The sequence below is a fragment of the Argopecten irradians genome, chromosome 15 (assembly GCF_041381155.1).
Source record: "Argopecten irradians isolate NY chromosome 15, Ai_NY, whole genome shotgun sequence".
In the NCBI taxonomy this organism is placed as follows: Eukaryota; Metazoa; Mollusca; class Bivalvia; order Pectinida; family Pectinidae; genus Argopecten; species Argopecten irradians.
In genome coordinates, this window is record NC_091148.1 from 13,423,859 (window position 1) to 13,449,740 (window position 25,882).

General features: G+C 37.7%; 2 protein-coding genes across 2 annotated transcripts in view; one reads left to right on the forward strand and one right to left on the reverse strand.

The window, feature by feature from the left end:
- Positions 1-8,508, reverse strand: part of LOC138308596 (F-box only protein 10-like) — a 29,401-nt gene extending 20,893 nt beyond the window's left edge. The window contains exons 1-4 of the mRNA XM_069249641.1: positions 8,434-8,508; positions 3,578-3,812; positions 2,765-3,218; positions 544-1,513 (exon numbers count right to left, since the gene is read on the reverse strand). Coding sequence (XP_069105742.1) covers positions 544-1,513; positions 2,765-3,218; positions 3,578-3,756 — 1,603 coding nt within the window. The 5' untranslated portion in view covers positions 3,757-3,812; positions 8,434-8,508. The remainder of the gene's footprint in view (positions 1-543; positions 1,514-2,764; positions 3,219-3,577; positions 3,813-8,433) is intronic.
- A 250-nt stretch (positions 8,509-8,758) lies between these two features.
- Positions 8,759-25,882, forward strand: part of LOC138309030 (nuclear receptor coactivator 3-like) — a 153,260-nt gene continuing 136,136 nt past the window's right edge. Inside the window, exons 1-2 of the mRNA XM_069250126.1 lie at positions 8,759-8,932; positions 11,983-12,105. Coding sequence (XP_069106227.1) covers positions 12,053-12,105 — 53 coding nt within the window. The 5' untranslated portion in view covers positions 8,759-8,932; positions 11,983-12,052. The remainder of the gene's footprint in view (positions 8,933-11,982; positions 12,106-25,882) is intronic.

The window sequence follows — 25,882 nt, forward strand, 5'->3', positions numbered from 1 at the left end:
GCGGTGGAGCATCTTTAAGCTTCAACAAAATCCATCAATCAATGGATGCTGAGCTCGAGTTATTGTCTGGAACCACCATCGGACAGACAGACAGACAGACAGATGACAGACAAATGGAGACAAACACTATATCACCATTAATATATATAAGGTCTCCAAGGTTGAGTTCACATGAAACCCAAAGTGTGGTACATGTTTCAACAAAACAGTGATAGTTTTAACCCAAATTACATAATTTGAACTTTGAACTCTTCCCGTGTCTAACCCAGCTCAGATCCAGGTTTTGGAGAGTTTCTCTCAGGGTAATGCTTTTTGTTTAACTCTAGATCTGCAACTAGGGTCTATAACTAGAATTTTATATCACTCAACTCAATGCCCAAGTGTGATGTGAACTTGGCCCAATATAAGACACAGAGGTGAAAGGTAAGTAGAATAGTATTATATATCTGACACTGTTTGAGGACAGCATGAGATTTAGCTGTACTAAAAGCATATTTCATACATGACAGATTTAAGACAGAAGCCATAATAATTTGTTCTTACTGCCAGGGAGTGAATGGTCTGATCCTGATTCGTACTGCCCGATACTATCGTCATCTCCTTCAAATAAATCACTTCCACTGATCATGGACAGAGGTGACCTGGACCCACTGTCCGACGAATCCCGTCGTATGTTTAAACGCAGTTCATGATTAACAACTGCTTCAGCAGGCTGTTCAGCAGGTCGTTCAGCTGGTGGATCAGCCAGCAGTTCAGCTGAAGGTTCAGAAGGTAGTTCGGTATTTGGTTGTGAGGCAGGAACAACTTGGCTCTGAGCCTCCGTGGCAGCAGACAACACCGACTCTTTGACAACATTTGAGGTACATGGTTGAGGGTTTGCAATATTATATAATCCGTCCATGGAACTTGCTTTGGAATTTTTTCTATGAGATTCTACATTTGTCAGATCCTCTGTATAACTTACCAGGTCAGAACTAGAGGACTCTTTCAGATAGAGCTGTTCCTTATTGGACAAACTACGGAATAAATGAACATTTGAACTTGGCTTCTCTGTAAATTCACAATGAACTTGAGAGAACTTTGCTGAACCACTGACACTCCTTCCTCCAAAACTTGGTTCGAAGGAAGCACTGTTTGTTTTAGAGTAACATGACTTCTCTGAAGGTTTTTGATTGGATGTAAAAGCAGTAGATGTAGAGAAAGCAGAAGTTGGCACTGGATCCCCCTTAGGATTTCGTCTAGTTTGAGAAATTTCACAAGCACTCACAATTTTTTCCATTAAGTAACCATATGTCCAGTTTTTTTCCTCGCGGGGGTAGCCTTCCACAGTGATGGCCGCTGAGTCAGTTTGTGAAAACTCACAATTTTCTATAACACTTGCGTTGACATATTGTAGAATGACAGTAGCGTGGCGTAGAGTACAGAACTTGAGATGACAGGTTCCTGGATTTTGAACATAGACCATACCATCTTCTAAAATACAGTTGTCAACCTGGAGGTAGCCGGATCGCACCTTCAAAACAGGAAAGATTAAATTAACAATTATTATAGAAATGTGACATAATTGAAATTAGACCCGTAATTCCACTTCACTACGAGTATTTGTATTGGAGCGTAACATAGAGCATTGTAGTGGAGCGGAATTACAAGGCTAATTTTGTATTATACAACGTTAACTATTTGTATTTTGTAGAGCATCGCATGTAGTGGAGCGGAATTACAAGTCTAATTTTAATGAGATTGTATGGAAATGCAGATGTAATGATTGAAAGATTTACTACACTGTGGTACTATTCCATTTGAATTTACTTTAAAACTGATCATTTGTAGTGATAGGAATTAAATTCCCCTATATCATAAACTCTGTTTTCCTGAGTATTGTGTAAATCAATCATAATAGTAATATACTTTATTTATTGAGGGTGGCATATTTAGCATGGAGCTAATCTTTCATATGGCCTACATATATAAACACAAACAGAATTGACATAAATCATCAAAATATACATCACATGCATATGATAACAATTTATATACAATACAATGGAAAAACACAAGTGAAATGAAACACGTACATTACTGTTTCATATATAACTGTATAGTACATTCCTTAAACCAAATAATAGGAACTGTTATGATATAAAGGTAACATATATTAAATACAATGAAAGTTAATAATGCATTATAATAGATTATCAAGTTTGATAGTAAATAATTTCTTAACTTTTTCTTAAAAGTTACAAGGGATGTGAAGTCTGATATAACAAGTAGAAGATTATTCCAAGACAAAACTCCAGAGTAGCTGAAGGACTTTCTCATTGTCCCTGATTGTAACTTAGGTAAAATGAGTTTATTTTCTGTAGCTGATCTCAGTTTTTGCAAGCAAGAATTTTGAAGTTCCTTAGTACATATATTCAATTGCAAATATATACAGTTCAAAAGTACAAACTGTCAGATAGTATTGGTTTATCTAGCATTATTCTAAGAGCTTTCTTTTGTAGTCTTGTTATATGATTTAGATGCTGTTTTGTCAAACCATTTCCCTAGACTATAGCTGTATAATCTAAAATTGGTATTCAACTATCCTGCATGTATGTTAAGCATCTTAATTCATAATTTACCCCTGAAAATTCATTATGAAATCATCCAGTCTTTGAATCAGAACAGTTCAAATGTGTTTTCAGGGATGAATGAGTTAGGACATGTCTGTTAGAGATGAGTATCTTAAGATACACAGTAAAATACCTATTCTCCCTGTTCTCACCTTCAATATAAAGTTTGTGAACCAAGGTGCTCTGAACACAAGATTACTGACACGCCCTGTAATTGCGATCTGTTCAATACAAACAACCAGGATCACACTTCCCAGCTCTCCTTCACCGACCAACTCAAATGGAATCTTTGACGACATTTCAAACTGCTCGTCATAAATTCCAGGATGCACCACAATTCTGTCATAGTCTCGTGCTACTGCAAGTGCACTTTTTAACGTTGCGTGTTCCTTGCCTCGCCCTACATGGATTATCTTTCGTTCTTTTCGCCGTTTCAGGACATAGAGACAAGTAGCTGGATCAGGCTCCCTTTGTGTCCGAATCCAGAACCTTGTGGACATGAACTGCTCTTTGAAAGCCTGTTTCCATGAAGGCGGTTCTGACTTGGTGTTAAGTGGCCAATAAGGATGTTTCCAATCGCCACACTGTAGATAGAGTTCTCGCCATCTATCGAAAGAATAATGTTTTATTTCCTTTCATTTAATCAAAACAAAATGTAATCATATGGTTCCATATAATATCCAAAATATTTAGACCCCACCGTTGTCCTGAAACCTGCCCCAGGCCTAAAGTTGCAATATAAATCACTATCATCTTTACCGAATAAGAATCATTTCTACCAAGTTTTATTGAAATTCCTCCAGTAGTTAAGGAGTAGCCACTTGGTTGTTTTGTGACAAGGGGGCATAACTCTGAAAAAGGTAGATAATCTTGTTTCAGTATAGATTATGCATTTCTACACTGTATAAGGATATTTCCACCAATTTCATGTACACATGTAGTTGAATTAATAATAGTACACTAACCTGGTGTTATCAAGGCTAACAATGAGGTCGTTCCAGGTTTTACACACACAGGAACTTCGACAAAGGTCATCTTCTGATAGATAGGATAGGATAATCCTCCAGATCTCGTACGGCAGTCCCGTCTTGTCTCCCGGTAGCACCTTACTGCCGATGTCCGGCTTGGCACTGGGGCTGGACATCGTCTATTTCACCATGGCACTTTGATCATTGATCTGCCTTCCCACTCCTACATAGACTAACAAATCAACATAGGATTAATGAAGTTATACGGTAAAACCCCTATAACTCAGACAGCAGGGGACCAGATCAATAGTTTGAGGATTACAGTAAAACCCCTATAACGTAGACAGCAGGGGACCAGATCAATAGTTTGAGGAATACAGTAAAACCCCTATAACTCAAACAGCAGGGGACCAGATCAATAGTTTGAGGAATACAGTAAAACCCCTATAACTCAAACAGCAGGGGACCAGATCAATAGTTTGAAGAATACAGTAAAACCCCTATAACTCAAACAGCAGGGGACCAGATCAATAGTTTGAGGTAGTGTTGTCTCAATGATCTATTATAATCAATGTCTAATCGAAAAGACAACCGATTTCGATTTATCGATTATGATATATCAACATCGATGATCGGTATTGAAACAGGAAGTGGGCATTCTACTTTCATTTTTCCTTAGAGAGTACAGAGTTTATGCCGTTTTTCTCTTTAGCAACGACTTCTTACCAAATTATGCTGTTAAGACAAATATGAAAACAAAATAAACATTATAAGCCTAATTAGTCCATCAATAAAGATTGTTACATTTACTTGAGTCAATCTGATGATAAATTAGGATAAGTAACTATGCAAAATAAAGCCAGTACGAAAATATAATACCTTAATGGCAGCCATCAATATTGTGAAGCTTTTCACTTCATATAGGCCTTCATTTATATTGTTTACCTGATATTGAATTTTAAAAGTCAACGTTATCAAAGTTGTTAAATTGACTTTGAAGATTATATTTTTCCTTTTGTCAAGAATTTTGTAATGATTCTTTTATTGGGTAACATCATAAGCAACTGAAAACATGAAAAAGTGTTGTTGTTTCTTTATACTAAAAAAAAACTGTTAAGGGTATGTCCAAATATGAAATTTTGATAAGACTTAAAGTGATATCAATAAAATTCATGACATCGTTGAAAATAACTAACATTTCTAAGAAAATTATGTAACAAAAGAGAAACCGATTAATAATGGAAAATCAATCGATTGACACCAACCAATTTTAACTGATCATTGATGATGAAATCTTAACCGATTCCCAACACTAGTTCGAGGAATACAGGGTATTCAATTCATCCTAGGTTGGTCACGATCAATCCTTGATTATCAAAATGTCTGGTCACAAACTATGACAAACAATGCATGTCAATGATATTTTAATTACACTGATTTTCAGCATTTTTAATTCTTATGAAAGTGTTTTTTTTATAGTAATATTGAACTGATAAGATACGGAATACATAAAATGAGTGTTTGAAAATTTCTCAAGGGCCAAACACCTGTTTGAAGAATATATGGTTTAATACTATTTATTTGATGAAACAGATATACATTTCCATTTGAAGAAAAAGGGATATTCGACAAATAGCTGTTCGAGCTTACCCGGGGTCTTATTACTTGAAATATATAGCCTTACAGGGGCACGGTCGGGATCAGGCGATCAGTTCGACAAATGGGGGGTATTCGAGGAATGTGGGTTCGTGTTAGAGGGGTTATACTGTATTTAAGCATTGGTTGTCATATTTTTTACATCCATTGATCTACCTAGTCACCAATCCTGCTCAAGATGTATAATATATTCAAGTATATTATGAATCAATGCAGTCTTACCAATAAAATAAAAAAGATTTTGTAATTAGAATGTAGCATAAAAGGAATTTTTAACATATATAATAGATAATTGTCTTAGTTTGCGGCCCTTTGGGAAGGAGAGAGCAGGGTGGGACCATGGTATGTAGATAGTAAATTACATTTTATATGTATACATATATTGAGTTTTGATTCAAGTTTTGATTGCATTGATCTAGCTGATAACCAATATAAGTTGACAACATGTATGTTGTTGACCAGTGATTTTCCAGGGTATTTTGGGAAAAAAGTTTTTGTAACAAATTGGGAATTTTAATCGCAAAAAGAGCAATTTTAGGAAAAAGTAACCCATTACTGAAGATGGTATTATTAGTGATTAGATATTGTAAAACAGTAAACTGTGTCATTTTGTCAAAGGTGACAACCATCACAACAGTTTGCGAGTAGTTTGTTTTAGGTTAAACAATGAGAAGAGAGATTTCCCCGTTTTATTTGGTTTTCAGCGATTTGATTTAGGAATTTTTTTATTCATTGTAATTGGGAAAAAAATAGGGGGGGGGGGGTGTTTGGCATTGGGAATGGGGTCGTTTACCGAAGTATTGTTAGCTATATGCTTTCATGGAAAGAGAACTTTAGTTGGTTTGTGTTCGGGGGCAAACACATTTGAAAGTGGGGAGTAGTGTGGCAGGTTTTGATTGTAAATAGTGATATGGTTGCCTTCAAGCTTCGTGTTAAGCAGAATTTCCTTTAAAGCTCAGCCTGTTGAGCAGCGGACTAGTAAGTTTGGGGTTGTGACGTTCGAGTCAGGCTGGCTGCTCACTATTTATATAAACAAGAGGCCCATGGGCCTTAACGGTCACCTGAGTTAGAATACATAATGAAACAAATTAAAGACATATTAACACTATATGCTGGGCCTTGAAGTTGGTCAGTGATTTATAAATTTGACTTTTTAGACTATGAAGAGTATTTGCTTCCATAAAACCTGTGAATTTAGAGGTATTTTTTGAAATTCTAATCATTTTGACCCTGTTTGGTCCTGCCCCTCTGGTCCCCCAGGGGGTCATTGAGGACGGATATGGATGTTAAAATGCTATATCTTAGGCGAATAATTCTAATCAAGTATGACTCATTTCCTACGAAAATTGGGCAAATAATGTTCACAAATATGTTTTTCCTATATAAACTAAAGTAAACTTGACCCCTCCCCAGGGGGTAAAGTGAGACCCCAAGGTCATATAATTCACAATTTTTATAAAACATCTTAAGACCTTTCCATCTATAATTATTTGATTCTACTATATCCAGAATTTTAGAAGTTTTAGCCTATTTGACCCTTTTTTAGCCCCGCCCCTCTGCCCCCATGGGGTCGGCCAGGACCAATATGGATATGATATTTAAATGCTATCTCAGGCTAATAATTCTAACCAAGTTTGACTCATTTCCAATGAAAATTGAGCAAAACATGCTCATAAATGTGTTTTCCCTATATAAACTATAGTAAACTTGACCCCCTCCCCAGGGGGAAACGTGAGACCCCAGGGTCATATTACAATTTTTATAAACAAACTTTAAGGCCTTTTCATTTATAAAGTGTATTTGTTTATACCATTTCGAGAATTTTAAAAGAATATTTTTGAAGTTTTAGCCTATTTGACCTTTATTGGCCCCGCCCCACTGCCCCCAGGGGGCCGGCCTGGACCAATATGGATATGATATTAAAATACTATCTCAGGCTAATAATTCTAACCAAGTTTGACTCATTTCCAATGAAAATTGAGCAAAACATGCTCATAAATGTGTTTTCCCTATATAAACTATAGTAAACTTGACCCCCTCCCCAGGGAGAAACGTGAGACCCCAGGGTCATATAATTCACAATCTTTGTAAAGGACCTTAAGACCTTTCTATTTATGAAAAGTATTTGATTCTACCATTTCGAGAACTTCAGAAGAATATTTTTGAAGTTTTAGCCTATTTGACCCCTTTTGACCCCACCCCTAAGGCCCCTGGGGGTCAGTCATAGAAAATTTGTTAATAGGATTAATTGGCCATCTCATACTGATAATTCTGACAACATTTGACTCATTTCCTATTACAAATGACCAAATAATGCGCAAAAATGTGTTTTCCCAATATAAACTATAGTAAACTTAACCCCCTCCCCAGGGGGAAATTAGAGACCCCAGGGTCATATAACTCACAATTTTTGTAAAGGACCTTAAGACCTTTCTATCTATGAAGAGTATTTGATTCTACCACATCTGTGAGTAGAGAAGAAGATTTTTGAAATTTTACTCAATGTTACACCTTTTGGCCCCTCCCACAGCTCCCTGGGGGGTGGGGACCATATAATTCACAATTTTGATTGGCCTTATGCCTTAGAAGGTTTGTGCAAAATTTCATTGAAATTGCTTTAGCAGTTTTGGAGAAGAAGTCGAAAATGTAAATTGTTTACGGACATACGACGCACGACGGACGACGCAGGACAAAAGGCGATTAGAATAGGTCACTTGAGACTTCGTCTCAGGTGACCTAAAAACTCAGCCCCGTTACATAACTATAAATTAAAACTTCCCTTCACATGCACAGCAAGGCAAGACGTTTGCAGCTTTTTGATTCTCAAAAGACATTGGTGGCAATTCTGTCTCTTAAACATACAAAAAGCACAACCGCTCTTACATCGTTTTCTTTCACACTATTTACTCAGATTTGTCAAACATAGAAAATCTACTTTTGTGATTTTGGTCGACACTTCATATCAGAAACAGACCTATACATCGTTTAAATAAGACTGCGTTTACTTTCTGTCCACAGTCATTAAGATAAACAGTTGATTAAGTGGGCACTTGTCTTCATTTTTTATCAGAGAAATGACAAAAAATAAACTTATTTGGAACAATATCAAGCCAATATATTTGTTGTATTCCTGAAAATTAACAGTAGTTTGGATTGTTGAACATCGCTGATGTTGATATAAGAATCGACGTTCTTACCATCTGTAGAGCGGTCTGACTTGTGTGCTAGGAGATTCCAAACATTTGGCAGCCATGTTTTACAAAATATTAGTAAGTGACGTAGGCCTACTTCCGGTTATAAAAATTGTCGGCCCCGAATCTGTATAAATGAAACGATAATAAAAACAATGTCACATATGCATCGCATACAAATTTCCTGGTGTATGGTCATAAAACAATTTTTCGTTCATTCATATTTTTTGAATGCATGTACACTAATAGATTGTTTCATACATATCGAATCAATTCTATCGCTCTGGTTTTCTCAAAAATGCATAATTACGGCCGCTTACCGCTCATATACAACATGGCGACCACATTGAGAATCGAGATCCTATGGATGTCGTATGATCGATAGGTACTTTTCAAGCCCGTCGTCACTTTCCAAGCCTTAATGACAGGGATATTTATCAAGAGTGGAATGAATACTATCTATTGCACTGCCTGTCATGCAAATTAACCTGAAAAAAATGTCACGGTAAGCATCTTCAAATGTATCGATCATTGCAAATGCTGCATATTCCCGATAAATCGAACAAATGTTAACGAAAAAGAGATTTTCTTGACAAAGACATAACGTATTTAACGATTAACAACATTTCTGCCTATTGTTGATGTATATCTGTCGAAAAACCGCTAACAATAAAAAAAATAATCGAATTTATTATTGAAGCCTTTTTTGCAACCCGAAATGGCAGGACGTTACGGTTACAGTGACAAGACGTTTCGGTACTGCAGTGAAATAATTCGGTCCACGGATAAAAGCGTTAGCGTCTATGCTTAACCAATATAAGAGTGATATATTATCAAACAGGTTGTTCGTTCAATTAACAGAAATACAGGCAAGATTATATTTTTCGAGAATGTTGACCTCTAAGTATCTGCTCAAGTAAAGCAATCATGCCATTTATTTTGGGACGAATTGTCTTGAGAAATGTTTATTTCCAATATATATGGATTTTGGTAAAATGTTGTTTATGAATCAAAATACATAAATACACATATTAGAATCACAAGTGACTAATGAAGACAATATTGTAATACAGACCTCAAACTCACCATCCAAAATTGAGTACAGCATCATTTGCTTGGGAGGCTGTGGTATGTGTTTGTTTTGTGGGTTTTTGCAATCCTAGTGCTGCCTCACTGAAGCATACCGCCAGAGACAACGAACAGCACACCTCACTTACTCATATAATACTGACAATGGGCAAACCAGTCTCATTCTTGCCAACCCTCCCTATTTTGGAGGGAGACTTCCGATTAGAACCCCCATTTAAGGCCATTTTAGCAAGTCCATTGCTTTAATATTCAAAAATCTGACTATATCATCAGAAAGAACAGGTCAAAGCATGCAACAAGACATCCCAGAGGGATCTTGGCGCCCACAAAAATCAACCTTTAATTTCATCAAAATAATATAAAATGCATATACCTTGTTTTTTACAACAAATTAAGTTTTGCTTAATCATGGTGAACACTTAAATAAAACAATGATAAATTCCAGTATAATAATATAAACTAGATACCACTCGAGAACGAGCATTCATGGATTTGGCTGGTAGAGCCACTAGGTTTCCGGATTATACAGGTTTTAATTGTGATAAATTAAGACAAATTAAGGGATGGTTAACAAGTTATATACTGCAAACGTTTAGTGCTGTCATATTTTATCACAAATGCGAAAAAATGTAAATTATGATTTTTAGCTCTGATATAAATTCTCTCAATTTGTCAATTTGTACTGTTACAATTTTTAAGCCATGGATACAAATTTGGCCGGATCAAATTGGTCTCTATTACATGGCTGCCTTCAAAAATCACTCGGGCACAATTTTCAATATTTTTTTGTGGGTTTCCAATTATTTTATGGGTCTATACAAGCTTTTGCATAATATTTTTGTCCAAAACAAACATAACTACCATTCTAATATCTACTGTACTGCTTACAAGGTGTCAAATTCATAATTTGTAGACTTGCGGTATAAATTCTCTTTAGAAAGGCCATCATATATATATATATATGTGTAAAAAAAATAATGTTTCGCTGAGAATTTGATATTTCATATGGTGCAGTTTTATTGCCTAGTAGGTAAGCGATATAAAACAACTACAATATGATGCTTGCAAACGTTGTGATAATGGTTTGCATTACCATTACTTCGTTTCATTTGTAGTAAAAGGCACCAATTGTAGCTCAAAAGACGACACCATTTTCTGTCTAAAAGTCTTTTGTGCTACAATATTGCAGCTATACATAAATTAGCACTTCAAAGACAGCATGAAAATGGCTAAAATAAAACTACCACTGAAATAATTACAATTACAGTATTGTTGGGAATGAGTTGAAATTTCATGGTCGATCATAAATTTTATTAGCTTACATGCCCAAAGGGCCGGTGAGCTTATGTCATGGCGCGGCGTCCGTCATCCGTCCGTCTGTCAGCATTTCCTTTAAATCGCTACTATAAATAAATAGCAATAAATTTTGGCTCTAACCAGGGGCAGGGTCAAAAGGAGTGAATTTGGTTATTTCCATATAACGTCTTCTTCTCTGAAACTGAGCATGGGATAGCACTCATATGTGCAATGGTAGCATCCTTATAGAGTGGGGTTACAAAATTGTACAAATAATGGTGCTGACTCCCGGGGCCTGAGGGGCAGGGTCGAGTCAGAAGGGGTCAATTTGGCTATTTCCATATTTATAAATGACTCCTTCTCTGCAACTAAGCATGGGAGAGCACTCATAATGCAATGGTAGCATCCTTATAGGGTGGGGATTCAAAATGATATGCCTGACCCCCTGGGGCCTTAGGCCCGGGGCCAAAAAGATTAATTAGGCTACTATTTTCATATTAATTACTTCCTCTCTGAAACTATGTATTGAATAGCATATTCGAATGGCATCTATAGCATCATTATATGATTGGGATTCAAAATAAAACAAATTCAAATTACAGAATTACACAAAAAAAAACCCAAAAAAACAGGTGAGCGATACAGGCCCTTTGGTTTAACCAATTAATGATCAATTAAAATATTCATATAAAAGTTTCCTTCAAAGGCTTACGATCGTGAGGCCTCCCTTAGCTGTCATGTTTTGATGTCACTTATTTTCCTCAAAAATCATGCTCATCTGAAGGTTTACATTACTAAGTAGTGCTTATGCGCTCTTCAATTTGTCTAAGATGCTTAAAATTTGAAATGATGTGAGTGACAACCACACACAATGGAATGATTTTAACAAGTTGGCTATGATTTTTTTTGTATGTTTTACTTATCAGCTAACTTGATACTTTGGTTTATCACGGTGATGGAAAATTCCGACAAACTGGAATACAGATTTCTTACTCGATTAATTGATCACACACCTCAAACCAACGAAACTCGACAAATTCGATTAATCATAACATCACAAGTTTACGGTATAGTCAACTCTCCAGATTTGATAGGTACTAATAGGTAAAGAAGTGCTAATTGTTTTATATCTTCTGTCATTCGTGAGTCTGTGTTAATTGATGTTTTCAGGTCTGATGAGATGCGGAGGATTCTGAAGATGACGATGGAGATGGACTGGAACAGTGTTCTGTGAGACGTGATGTCTGATTCACCAGATAAATCCCAGGCTCCGGACACCAAATCAGTATCAACGTAAGTGGAATTTTCATGAATAACTCAATCACCCCTGTAGACACATTTAGACTCTTCTGAATCAAAGATTAGACCAGTCCATTATGAGATTTCAGGGGTAAATGAGTTAAATTGAACCTAAGTTTTCTTAAACTTAAAACTATTTGCTGCATGGTCCTTCCAAACTTCATGCTGACCATGATAGAATCCAAATTCAGCTTTGAATACACTCGATTACTCTGACATTATACTTGACAAGATATTTGATTTTAATATATTGATCGTACTTTCCATTTTTCAGGTACATTAATTATAACAACCAACACAAACATGTTTTTGTAATAAATTCTACAAAATATATAAAAAAAAAAGATATATTATAGAGAAATGGTATTTTCTTTCAGACTTGCACAATATGAAGATTTATTTAACCACATGAGCAGTTTGATCACAATACTCAGAGTTATGTCCCCTGGTTGTAATTTAGTCCCCATGTTTATCATATGCTCACAGAGACTACAATTGATTTTCTTCTTGTGTAGCTGGTTGTATAGAAAAGCAGCTCTATCTACTCCTGATTTGTAACCTGAGGGGCTGAATTAGGACCAGGAAGGGTCCGGGGTGTGATTATTTCCCTTTTCAGACGGTGTAATGATTTCATTTAATGACAGCGTAATGATTTCATAGACAAAAGAGTCCCAAAATGAATTTCGAGTATTGAAGTGATTATCTTCGCGGTTTATTTTGAGTACACTCAGATTTTTGTGTAATATCTCCATCCACCTGAACTAAAATAACGATATTGTTTTGTAACCCAATCTGCTATGACACATCTCTCTATATAGGAGATATAGATTGACAAGATATTTTTCTTCATTTTGTTAATGACAACAATTAAAATCTTTATTATTCCTTATTTTGTCATTGATAGAAACTGTTATGTTGGCCATAGGGTGATTGATATCATGATATGCTATAAAATGTTTTAAAAACATCATTTTATTGATAGCTTCAAATCTTGTCTTGAAGCCTTTTCAACAAGTGACGTAAATCATTTTCTAATTTTCCAGACCTTGATTTCGTCAGGATATAAGTCCTGAAGGTAGCAGTAAAACTGATATAAATGGCCTTAATTTTTAAGGATGGTGAAATAGCTAGATTAGCTAAATTAGTAGTGTACAGTGCATGTGTTTACGCATTTATGCAGACTGATTAGGCCAAAAAAAAATGTCTGTTTACAGTTATATGACTGACCATAATTTTTCACCCTAGACCCTAATTTTTTTTCTCCACTTTTCTACAAAAGAAATTAAAAGTCATGATTTCGATCGCAGACTCCGGTTCTGGCCATTACTTTAGAGTGAAAGACACTAAAAAAGAAAATCCCGACCTACTGACCTTATTTTTTTTTGCCAATGTGACCCTAAACAAACTTTCTTTTGGCCTTATTACCATATTTGACCCAGTAATCTAACCTTCACCCCTATAAGCTTATCACGAGCCCTACCCCACAAAGCCCCTCTCCCTTCTACATATAAAAGCTAACTCTGTATACCCAGTCCCCTATAAGCTTATCACAAGCCCTACCCCACTAAGCCCCTCTCCCTTCTACATAGAAAAGATAACCCTGTATACCCAGTCCCATATAAGCTTATCACAAGCCCTACCCCACAAAATCCCTCCCTTTTTACATATAAAAGCTAACTCTGTATACCCAGTCCCCTATAAGCTTATCATGAGCCCTACCCCACAAAGCCCCCCTCCCTTTTTCATATAGAAAAGTTAACTCTGTATACCCAGTCCCCTATAAGCTTATCACGAGCCCTACCCCACAAAGCCCCTCTCCCTTCTACATATAAAAGCTAACCCTGTATACCAATGCAGTCCCTTATAAGCTTACTGCGAGCCCTACCCCACAAAGCCCCCCTCCCTTTTACATAGAAAAGCTGACTTTGTATACACAGTCCCCTATAAGCTTATCACGAGCCCTACCCCACAAAATCCCTCTACCTTCTACATATTAAAGCTAACCAAGTATACACAGTTCCCAATAAGCTTACTGCGAGCCCTAACCCACAATGCCCCTCTCCCTTTTCATAAAAAAGCTAACTCTGTATACCCAGTCCCCTAGAAGCTTATCACGAGCTCTACTCCACAGAGCCCCCTCCCTTCTACATAGAAAAGCTAACCCTGTATACACAGTCCCCTATAAGCTTATCATGAGCCCTACCCCACAAAGCCCTCTCCCTTCTACATAGAAAAGCTAACCCTGTATACCAATGCAGTCCCCTATAAGCTTATCACGAGCCCTACCCAATAAAGCCCCCCTCCCTTTTTATGCTAACCCTGTATACACAGTCCCCTATAAGCTTATCAAGAGCCCTACCCCACAAAGCCCCTCTCCCTTTTACATAGAAAAGCTTACTCTGTATACCCATTCCCCTATAAGCTTATCAGGAGCCCTACCCCACAAAGCCCCTCTCCCTTTTACATAGAAAAGCTAACTCTGTATACCCAGTCGCCTATAAGCTTATCACGAGCCCTACCCCACAAAGCCCCTCTCCCTTTTACATAGAAAAGCTAACCTGTATACCCAGTCCCCTATAGGCTTATCACGAGCTCTACCCCACAAAGCTCCTCTCCCTTTTACATATAAAAGCTAACTCTGTATACCCATTCCCCTATAAGCTTAATCATGAGTCCTACCCCACAAAACCCCTCCCTTTTTACATAGAAAAGCTAACTCTGTATATTAGTCCCCATAAGCTAATCATAAGCCTACCCCACAAAGCCCCTCTCCCTTCTACATATAGCTAACCCTATACCCAGTCCCCTTAAAGCTTATCACGAGCCCTACCCCATAAAGCCCCCCTCCCTTCTACATATTAAAGCTAACTCTGTATACCCAGTCCCCTATAAGCTTATCACGAGCCCTACTCCACAAAACCCCTCTCCCTTCTACATATAAATGCTAACTTTGTATACTCAGTCCCCTATAAGCTTATCACGAGCCCTTCCTCACAAAACCCCTCTCCCTTCTACATATAAAAGCTAACTCTGTATACTCAGTCCCCTATAAGCTTATCACGAGCCCTTCCCCACAAAACCCCTCTCCCTTCTACATATAAATGCTAACTTTGTATACTCAGTCCCCTATAAGCTTATCACGAGCCCTTCCTCACAAAACCCCTCTCCCTTCTACATATAAAAGCTAACTCTGTATACTCAGTCCCCTATAAGCTTATCACGAGCCCTTCCCCACAAAACCCCTCTCCCTTCTACATATAAATGCTAACTCTGTATACTCAGTCCCCTATAAGCTTATCACGAGCCCTTCCCCACAAAACCCCTCTCCCTTCTACATATAAATGCTAACTCTGTATACTCAGTCCCCTATAAGCTTATCACGAGCCCTTCCCACATAAAGCCCCTCTCCCTTCTACATATAAATGCTAACTCTGTATACTCAGTCCCCTATAAGCTTATCACGAGCCCTTCCCCACAAAACCCCTCTCCCTTCTACATATAAATGCTAACTCTGTATACTCAGTCCCCTATAAGCTTATCACGAGCCCTTCCCCACAAAACCCCTCTCCCTTCTACATATAAAAGCTAACTCTGTATACTCAGTCCCCTATAAGCTTATCACGAGCCCTTCCCCACAAAACCCCTCTCCCTTCTACATATAAATGCTAACTCTGTATACTCAGTCCCCTATAAGCTTATCACGAGCCCTTCCCCATAAAGCCCCCTCCCTTTCTACATATAAAAGCTAACCCTACATTACCCAGGAACCTCTAAGCTTACCCTCAAACCTTACCCAACAAATCCCCTCCTTTTCTACATATAAAAGCTTACCCTATATTACCCATTCCTCTATTTGTAACCCCACATAGCCCTTTTACTCTATTTTCTCATGTTAAAGCTAACTCTATTATTATCCAATCCCCTTACCAAGGGAGCCCCTACCCCTCATAGCCCTATCATTCCTTTCCAAATACCAAAGCTAGCCCTATATATACCCAGTACACCTTTTATTTCCATTTACTAATTTCCATCCCTTTCCAGTGTTCCCAAGCCATTCTCCCACATTCCATCACCCAGCATAATCTATCAACACCATTGGATATTCTATTACACATTTCGAGGGTTCTGTACTTTGTGTAATGGGCATGGTCACACAAAAATTCATCACTTCAGGCTTGGCTGGTAAAGTTGAATGGACAAAACAGCTGCAGACTGTGTTAGTAATAAGTTAGTTTTTAATGCTCGGCCACCGGTCAGAAGGTCCTTTTCAGGATGACCTGACCTTTTTATAAATAACCTCCCTGTTTACTGGGAGGCAGTTGTTGATTACAAAGTGACCAATGATGCGCTGACCGCATTGTGCTTGACTGACCGGAGGCTCTGGTAACTCTAACTGGCATTGTGTCAGCCAGGCTCGTTGTAAAGGGGATATGGCTCTGTATAAGATTTCCCAAGCTCCTTCAGAATATCGTCTCATAATTACATGCGTAGGCTAAGATGACGAGGACTTTCCCGATTATTTTCAACGTTCTAAGCGATTATTTTCTATGTTCGAAGTGACATGGAAATTGTCATTGTCCATTTATAATGGTGACTTTATCTGTGTTGTCAACTTGAGTTTGAATAATTGGATTTAAAATTCCTAGACGTATTATAGTTAGGACAAAGCACGGAAAAAAAGAAAGAAACGGAGGAAAAAATATTCCCTTTTATTGATTGTACAAAAGGTCAGCAACACGATTTAGTAATCAATGTCCTGTGAATACAAGAGCTTAAATTATGATTTGGTCATCAGGATCAGGTTATCCTGGACTGACCAGTACTATCCTGGACTGACCACTACTATCCTGGACGGACCACTACTATGCTAGGACTGACTAGCTCAACTCTTAGCTTATTGTAGCATTTATAGCTACAACTTCCAGCCAAGGATCGTAAAAATAAAAACTTCTTAGACTTGTTTCATAAAATCTCATATGAATAAAACACTCATATAAGCTTAGTGCTATCGCTCTTTATTTACAAGTAATTTGGACCAGCTTCCAATATAATTAGTTGACCAAAAACAGAATATCTCTTACAGAAATAAAATTTCTTTCTTCTAAAATGGGGGTTTGGGACAAAGCTAGAGTATGAATATATGAATAAAAAATCAACAGAAAATTCTGATTCGTTATTTCCATAAATTGCGCTTTTTAACATTGCATAATTCACTGTTACTGATAACTCAAAGAATTATTAGAATTCGTGAATTGCAAAATTTAACCTCCATGAATACACTCTGTAGAAGAAACTGCAAAAAATTAATAATGTAACTTTACAACGCTATAAAGACTATCTGTTTCATTAGGTAAAAAAAAAATTGTCTGTTTAGGGTTTCATTGGCCAAAAAAAAGGTCACTCGGTGTGTTTTTTTTTTTTTTTTTTAGTGTCTTTCACTCTAGATCTAGAGTAATGGCCGGAACCGGAATCCCGATTGTTAATTTTTTTTTTTTTGGAAAAAATAAAAAAAAATAGGGTCAGGGGTAAAAGATTAGGGTTGGTCAGTTAACCCTAAACAAACATATTCTGTTTTTTTTTTTCACCCTATTAGTATACTGTAAGGCATATTGCTAGGTTTTAATGAGAGGCACAGGGGCAAAGTCAAGAGTTCCAGGGTGAAAATCATTGTTCCCTTAGAGGAAATCTAGGTACTGTTACAAATTTAAAGCGCCTTCCTCAACACAATCACCCCTGAAGACACATTTAAGCTCTTCTAATTCAGTGGTTGGAACAGTTCATTATGAATTATAAGGGGTGAGTGAGTTTATCTCGATTGGAGAATTTTTAAAAGTACAATATAACTTCTCTAAACCTAACCCTCTATAAACCGGAAACTTGTCTATACCAATTAATTTGTTTGGTCCCGGCAAATTTCTTAATAAACTATAGTACCCAAAACCTGCATAATCCGGAACCTGTCTACTCTGGAAACCGGAACTGTCTAGGTAATGTTACTTTACCTTTCTTTGTAAAATTAACTTGGGCAAACCGGCAGCAATGTTTTCACAACATGGGACTGATCATGAGGCACCTAAGGGGATTTACCTGTACCGGTATACTAAGGGCTAGATAGTGACACTTTTTCATTTTTCATTCGACGGTTTTGTTACATGCACATTGTATTTGTGAATACTTTTCACGGTCAATTCTAACAATAAAACATACACATAACTTCTGAGAGTTCATTTGAATGTAGCAGACCGGGAGAAATGGATCGTACATGTACACCTCAGAAACCAAGCAAACGTAGGATGTAATTCTGTGTTCTACCATGTACATATGTGAGAATAAATATTTGTGCTGTTATAAAAAAAATTCTTTTGATGATTTCCATGTGAACATATTGTGATAAGGTTATATCCTCTATAAACAGGACACCTGTATAAACCGAACAAATAGACTGGTCCTGTTCACATCTGGTTTAGACAAGTTATACTGTAATATCAATGCAATTGTTTTTAAAACAATTTCATTTTGTCTAATAAATTTTACTGCTGCCATTTTCAGAACCTGTAAGATTTACGTTTATTCCATTTCCAACACAAAAAGAATTTTTTTTAGATACCTCTTATAGAAACAGAAATTTTATGATGAGGTGAGATATTAATGCTACATAGCCTTAAGAAAACAGGAAGTCACAAACAAAATGCCATCTGAAAGACAAAATTAATATACCCAAAAATCAATAGATGTCTTCCTTTCTAGAACTTTCTGCAGAGCTGTTTATCGTTTGGTAACTGCGTGGAGATTTTCAGTACGGTTTCGCTTATGGTTACGATTTAATAATAATTTCTTATTTACCTGTTCATTTGGATGTAGGTGGAACTGGGATTCAAGCATTAAATATCATTACTGTCGCTCCTGGTTGAATAATACACATTAAATGTAGGTTTATATGTAGCTGATTTCAGAAGCATGGGAAATAGTTTTCAGACTTTGAATTCAAATTGGTGCCGCGGTGGGCGAGTGGTTATAAGATGTCCCAACATATTACCACAAGCCCTCTACCTTTAGGACGTGAGTTTGAATCCCATGTCAGGCAGTTGCCAGATACTGACCTCTGGTTGTTGTTTTTTTATCCGGGCACTGCAGTTTTCCTCCACCAACAAATCTGGCACGTCCTTACATGACCCTAGCTGTTGATAGGACGTTAAACTAACAAAACCCAAATATCGTATTTCACCGCAAATAAGACCCCCTCCCAGAGAAGAAATAAAGGTCAAAAGTAAGTCTGAAAGGGAAACGCACATTTTTGCAAGAGTCACACGGACATGTATTGAGTTAGAATCCACGACTGCAGAAACAATCTGCATCAATGACGCATATTTTTGCCGATTCATGTAAAAAATGACAAGCCGTATGAACACTAAAACGTGTTGACCATGCCGATATGAAGTGTTCATGGAAACATATATTGGCGTCTTTTGTTGAAAATAACCTCCAATTAAATATCAGCACTGTCCACAATTTGTAGTTATTGATAATTAAATTAAATAACCGGTGAATTAACTTGAATTAAATGACAAAAATAACAAGCACACAAACAGTTGTTAGCTCACCTGGTCCAAAGGACCGAGGTGAGCTTATGGGATACCGCAGCGTCCGGCGTCCGGCGTCCGTCGTCCGTCGTCCGGCGTCCGTCAACAATCAACTTCTTCTCCATATCCGCTGGTCAGATTTCAACAAAATTTGACTGGTAGCATCCTTATGGGCTACTAACTGAAAATTGTACAAATGATGGGGCTGACCCCCCGGGAGCCTGAGGGGCGGGGCCAAAAGGGGTCAATTTGGCTATTTCCATATAAACGACTTCTTCTCTGAAACCAAGCATGGGATAGCACCCATAATGCAATGGTAGCATCCTTATAGGGTGGGGATTCAAAATTGTACAAATGATGAGGCTGACCCCCCGGGGGCCTGAGGGGCGGGGTCAAATGGGGTCAATTTGGCTATTTCCATATAAACGACTTATTCTCTGAAATCAAGCATGGGATAGCACTCATGATGCAATTGTAGCATCCTTATAGGGTGGGGATTCAAAATTGTACAAACGATGGGGCTGACCCCCCGGGGGCCTGAGGGGCGGGGTCAAAAGGGGCCAATTTGGCTATTTCCATATAAACGACTTCTTCTCTGAAACTAAGCATGGTATAGCACCCATTATGCAATGGTAGCATCCTTATAGGGTGGGAATTCAAAATTGCGCAAATGATAGGGCTGACCCCCCGGGGGTCTGAGGGGCGGGGTCAAAAGCGGTCAATTTGGCTATTTCCATATAAATGACTTCTTCTCTGCAACTAAGCATGGCATAGCACCCATTATGCAATGGTAGCATCCTTATAGGGTGGGGATTCCAAATTGTGCAAATGGTGGGGCTGACCCCCCGGGGGCCTGAGGGGCGGGGTCAAAAGGGGTCAATTTGGCTATTTCCATATAAACGACTTCTTCTCTGAAACTAAGCATGGTATAGCACCCATAATGCAATGGTTACATCCTTATAGGGTTTGGATTCAAAATTTTGCAAATGATGGGGCTGACCCCCCGGGGGCCTGAAGGGTGGGGTCAAAAGGGGTCAATTTAGCTATTTCCATATGAACGACTTCTTCTCTGCAACTAAGAATGGAAGAGCACTTATAATGCAAGGGTAGCATCCTTATAGGTTTGGGATTTGAAATTGTACAAATGATAGGGCTTACCCCCTGGCCTTAAACGGCACTATAAACGAGGTCAAAAAGGTCAATTAGGCTACTATTTTCATATAAATTACTTTGTCTGAACCTATGTCTTGGATAGCATATTTGTATGGTATCAATAGCATCATTGTATGGTTGGGAGTCAATTTTGTGCTTATTTTTCTAATTGTCAGAGTCTTGTGATAATTACTAACAAAAAACCAGGTGAGCGATACAGGCCCTCTGGGCCTCTTGTTTACTACGTGATTTTTCTATGCCAATAAAACAAACAAAAAGAAGTTCCGATACAAAGTCATTTTGGTGATATTTTTAATTACTCCATTGCTCAAATCCATCATCCAGTAAACTAAAAAAATAGTTCGGGGGTCTTATTTGCAGACATCTCCCCTAAGTCTGAAAATGTGTCAAAATAGGTGGGGGGTCTTATTTCCGGGTGGGGTCTTATTTGCGGGCAAATACGGTAGATAATGATATCTCACAATGTACAGTAGATCATTGTGTTATGTTACGACTGATTACAGAACTTGTATGGGAGACGACAGGCAATTGTTTGGACATAATGGCTATCCACCTGTGAGCTGAAAACCTAGCATGTCATTCTCCAGGTTTTAACTTTAGCTCATTTCCCCCCTTACTGTATACATATACTCTGTAGTTTCCTTAGCTTAAACCAAACATATTAAATTCTTAAAAAAATGACCCTTGCTGATATGAACAGCAAGAAATCAAGCCAGATTTGTAGGAAACAAGGAATTTAGATATCAGCGTTCCCTACAACCAATTAAAAAGAATTTATTGATGTAGGTTCCGAGACCCATTTGGGAATTGTTGGATTTATGAAGTAACCACAGATTTACATTAAAGACATCACCATCTCTGTGAACCACAACAGAAGATTTTCTGCCCTTAACAATTTAAAAAAAAAAAATTAATGTTGATATGCAGGGTATTTCAAACATTGTTTATCCCTAAACGCGATGATTTTAAAAGTAGCTCCATGATCATCAGACATGAAAAAAACCCACTTGAAACGACTTTCCCAGGTTTAAATGTGTGTTTCAGCAAATCCAAAAATCAATACCAATAGCCATCACTGCTTGGTAGGAACGCATGCAAAACATCGTGATGTGGCTAACATATACTAGAGCTTGCATTTCAGGAGAGGCAAAACAAAACATCAGCTTGTCGTGATTTATAATTTCATTTTTTATTTTTTGATAATGGTACAGTCAAACTTGTGTAGCAGGTTTTAAGTGAATATATATATAGTGATACTGTCACCTAGCTTTGTGCTTAAGGGTAAGTAATTGGTAGAGGAGTGGGGGGGGGGGGGTGGGGGATGGCGGGGTTTGACAGCACACTATCCACCCCCTGTTACAGTTGGTGCTGTTGACCACTCCAAGTGGAGGTATTGGAAGCTTCCTTGGAGAGAGAACCTGGGAGTGTCTGTATAGGGGGGCAAACACCTTTGAAAGGGGGGAGTAGTACTAGTGTAGCAGGTTTTAATTTCTGGCAGACCAGAAAATCAGGGGTCTGTGGGTCCAAACCAGCTGGCAGCACAGTACTCTCACACTGTTATACATGCTTGAGCAACCACCTTTGTTTAAAGTTCACCTGTTTTATACCGCTTTCTGAGCGTCCTAAAGCAAATGGTCAATTTCAACACAATGTTGGTCATTATAGAGAGGTGATTGATAAGGTAGGCTTTACTATATGGATATCTTTTTATGTGTAATGATTCTTTCATCATGAAATCATTGTGTGTGCGTGTTTGTGTGTATACTATGCAACCCATGTCACATTCTGTCTTGTCTTATCCCAACAAGTGAGAAATACACGTCATTCACCAATATTTCTAGGTTCTCTATCTTTGATAGGTTTGAAACTTTTAAGCCATTCACCCCTGAAGACACATTTAGACTTTTAAAGGTCAGTCCATTATGGAATTTCAGGAGTCAATGAGTTAATAGAATTTTGTAGGTAGAAATATAACCAAACACTTTTAATGTCAGATAATTCAGTGATTCGTTCTTAAAAAGGTGAATTTTTGTGGTTCTGTATAAATTATATGTATTTTCATATTACAGAGTTATCTGCCCTTTCGGGTCAGTATTGATAAGGACGTCGTGTGTATACAAGTTGTCATAAATTTCAGTGAAAATGACATGAATTTCACTCACAAAATATTGACGTCAAAATGGATTCCTATCCGCAAGGGATTAGTTTAGTTTGTTTAGTTTTACGTCCTACCAACAGCCAGGGTCATGTAAGGACGTGCCAGGTTTGTTGGTGGAGGAAAGCCGGAGTACCCGGAGAAAAACCACCGGCCAGCGGTCAGTACCTGGCAACTGCCCCACATGGGATTCGAACCCGCATCCCAGAGGTGGAGGGCTTGTGGTAATATGTCGGGACATCTTAACCACTCGGCCACCGCGGCCCCATCCGCAAGGGAGGTAACTCATAAACAGAATATGTTTTCTTCTGCCTTGAATAGAGTATGATATTTTTAACTTTTGTAATATGTGATCAGATTCTTACAGTGATAATACCTTTATGTTCTGTTTACTCCATGAATAAGTTAGATAATTATGTGTGATAAATAATTTCAAGGTCCATACTTGCGTTAAATGAACATTTCAATCTAAAAGTACTTTAAAATTTGCACATATACAGAAAACAAACCCGTTCTTATGGAAGTTAGATTAGTTGATTGTACTATGAAATGCTAAAAAAGCCCACTGTGGTGAAATATGTGAACTTGCTCTCTGTCCACCATTACACATTATAGTCGGATATCTTGTATGCCAAACCATGGCCCTTGCCAGTGGAGTAAAGCAAATTTTGTCTAGAACAAATCAAATCATTCTTACAGTTGTGTGTTAACCTTATTAGGTGCAAAATTGCTCCTGTCCAAAAAACAATAAAATGTGTTAAATTTTGGTGCTTCCGTGTCAAACACCAAATAAGCCAAAATATGATCACATCCAAAATATCCCAAGATGGTGAGCACATATATCACAAAAAAATCACAGTTGTGAAATACAGAGGTGAAAACACCATGATTTAATTACTTTTGAAAAAACAAGACGTAGCGTTGTTTTGTTATTTATTGTATGACAACAGCCAATAAGAATGTCAGAAGTTTGCCTCGGATTGCTTAATTCTCTTGGCATTGTTGTTAACAAAACATGGCTGTATGATATTGATTTACATTCTCAAGCAGCTAAAGCAGTTTCCAAAAATGAAAGTTTAACGATTTATCATAGCTTGCATCACTAAAACCGATTTTAATAGAAGAATTGTTCTAAAGAGAAAGTGGAGAAAGAAAGGATTGAAGATTTACGATTTTCTTGAACTATTGATATCAGTTTAAACTTTAATTTTCCTGGAAACTTTTTAGTAAAGCTGTTTAACTCATTCACCCCTAAAAACACAATTAGGATCTTCTAAATCAGAGACTAGACCAGTCCATTATGAAATTTCAGGGGTGAATGATTAAATTCGATTGTACCTGATTAATTTGTGATATACCATTTGAAACTTGTGTCGTTTTCTCTGAAAAGGATGTTATGCTTGTAAACACATAACTTGACAATTCATGCCTGGTCGTGTTCTGCAAAGAAAATAACTCTAACTATCACAAATGTGCAAATACATAATTGTTTTTAGGGAAAAAACCCAGACATTCTATTTTATAAGAAGTCAAACACGAGGGTGGTACATATGCGTAATTCTCTTTTGGCAGATTGAAGACGAATACTTGGTGAAACATTCTGTTGACTTGAGGGAGTCGAACCCAAGTCTATTGTAGTACCTCTTGACTCATTAATTCTTGAAGAGGAATTAACCCCATACTGTTTATTGTGCATCGTATTACAGAGTTATCTGTCCTTGCTGGAAGGTACTGATTGCTATGTCGCGTATTTGTGAATGTTACCTCATTTTTAGCCCACCATCATCAAATGGTGGGCTATTCAAATCGCCCTGCGTCCGTGGTCCGTCGTCCGTCGACCGCCGTCCGTCGTCCGTCCGTAAACAATGCTTGTTATCACTATTTCTTACAAACTGCTGCAGGGATTTTGTTCAAACTCCACATGGAGGGTCCCCTTGGTCCATATTTGTGCCATACAGATTTTGAGGCTGATCGGAAAAACAAGATGGCCGCCAGGCAGCCATCTTTGATTTTGGCAGTTGAAGTTTGTTATCGATATTTCTTGAGAACTACTGAAGGAATTTTGTTCAAACTTCACATGGAGGTTACCCTTGGTCCCTAGTTGTGCCATACAGATTTTGAGGCTGATAGGAAAAACAAGATGGCCGCCAGGCGGCCATCTTGGATTTTGATAGTTAAGGTTTGATATCCCTATTTCTCAAAAAGTGCTGAAGGGATCTTTCTCAAATTTAATATGTAGGTTCCCTAGGGCCCTTGTTGTGCATATTGCATTTTTGGACCAATCGGTGAACAAAATGGCCGCCAGGCCGCCATCTTTGATTTTGATAGTTAAAGTTTGTTATGGCTATTTCTCAGATAGTACTACAGGGATCTGTCTCAGATTTCATATGTGGGTTCCCCTAGGGACCTAGTTGTGCATATTGCATTTTGGGACCGATTGTCAACAAGATGGCCGCTGGGCAGCCATCTTGGATTTTGTTATTCAAAGTTTGTTATCGCTATTTCTCAGAAAGTATTGAAGCAATTTGTCTCAAATTTTATATGTAGTATGTTTGAAAAAGTTTATAAAGTAGAGAAAAGATCCATCCTTCCTTTGTCAGATATAGATCATTCTTTGGTGGGCGCCAAGATCCCTCTGGGATATCTTGTTTAGGTAGTTTGTGCTCACAAAGTATTGACATCACAATGGATACCTACCCGCAAGCCCCCCCGCAAGGGAGCTAACTCTATAATATATAAAGACGTAATAAAGGAGTCAAAGTTATGCAAGTCTGCAATTTACATGACGGGACGTGGGGATGATGTGTCCTGTTTACCGTATTCTTATTAGCAGTCAAACCACTTCTGTCACTTGTTTATTAAT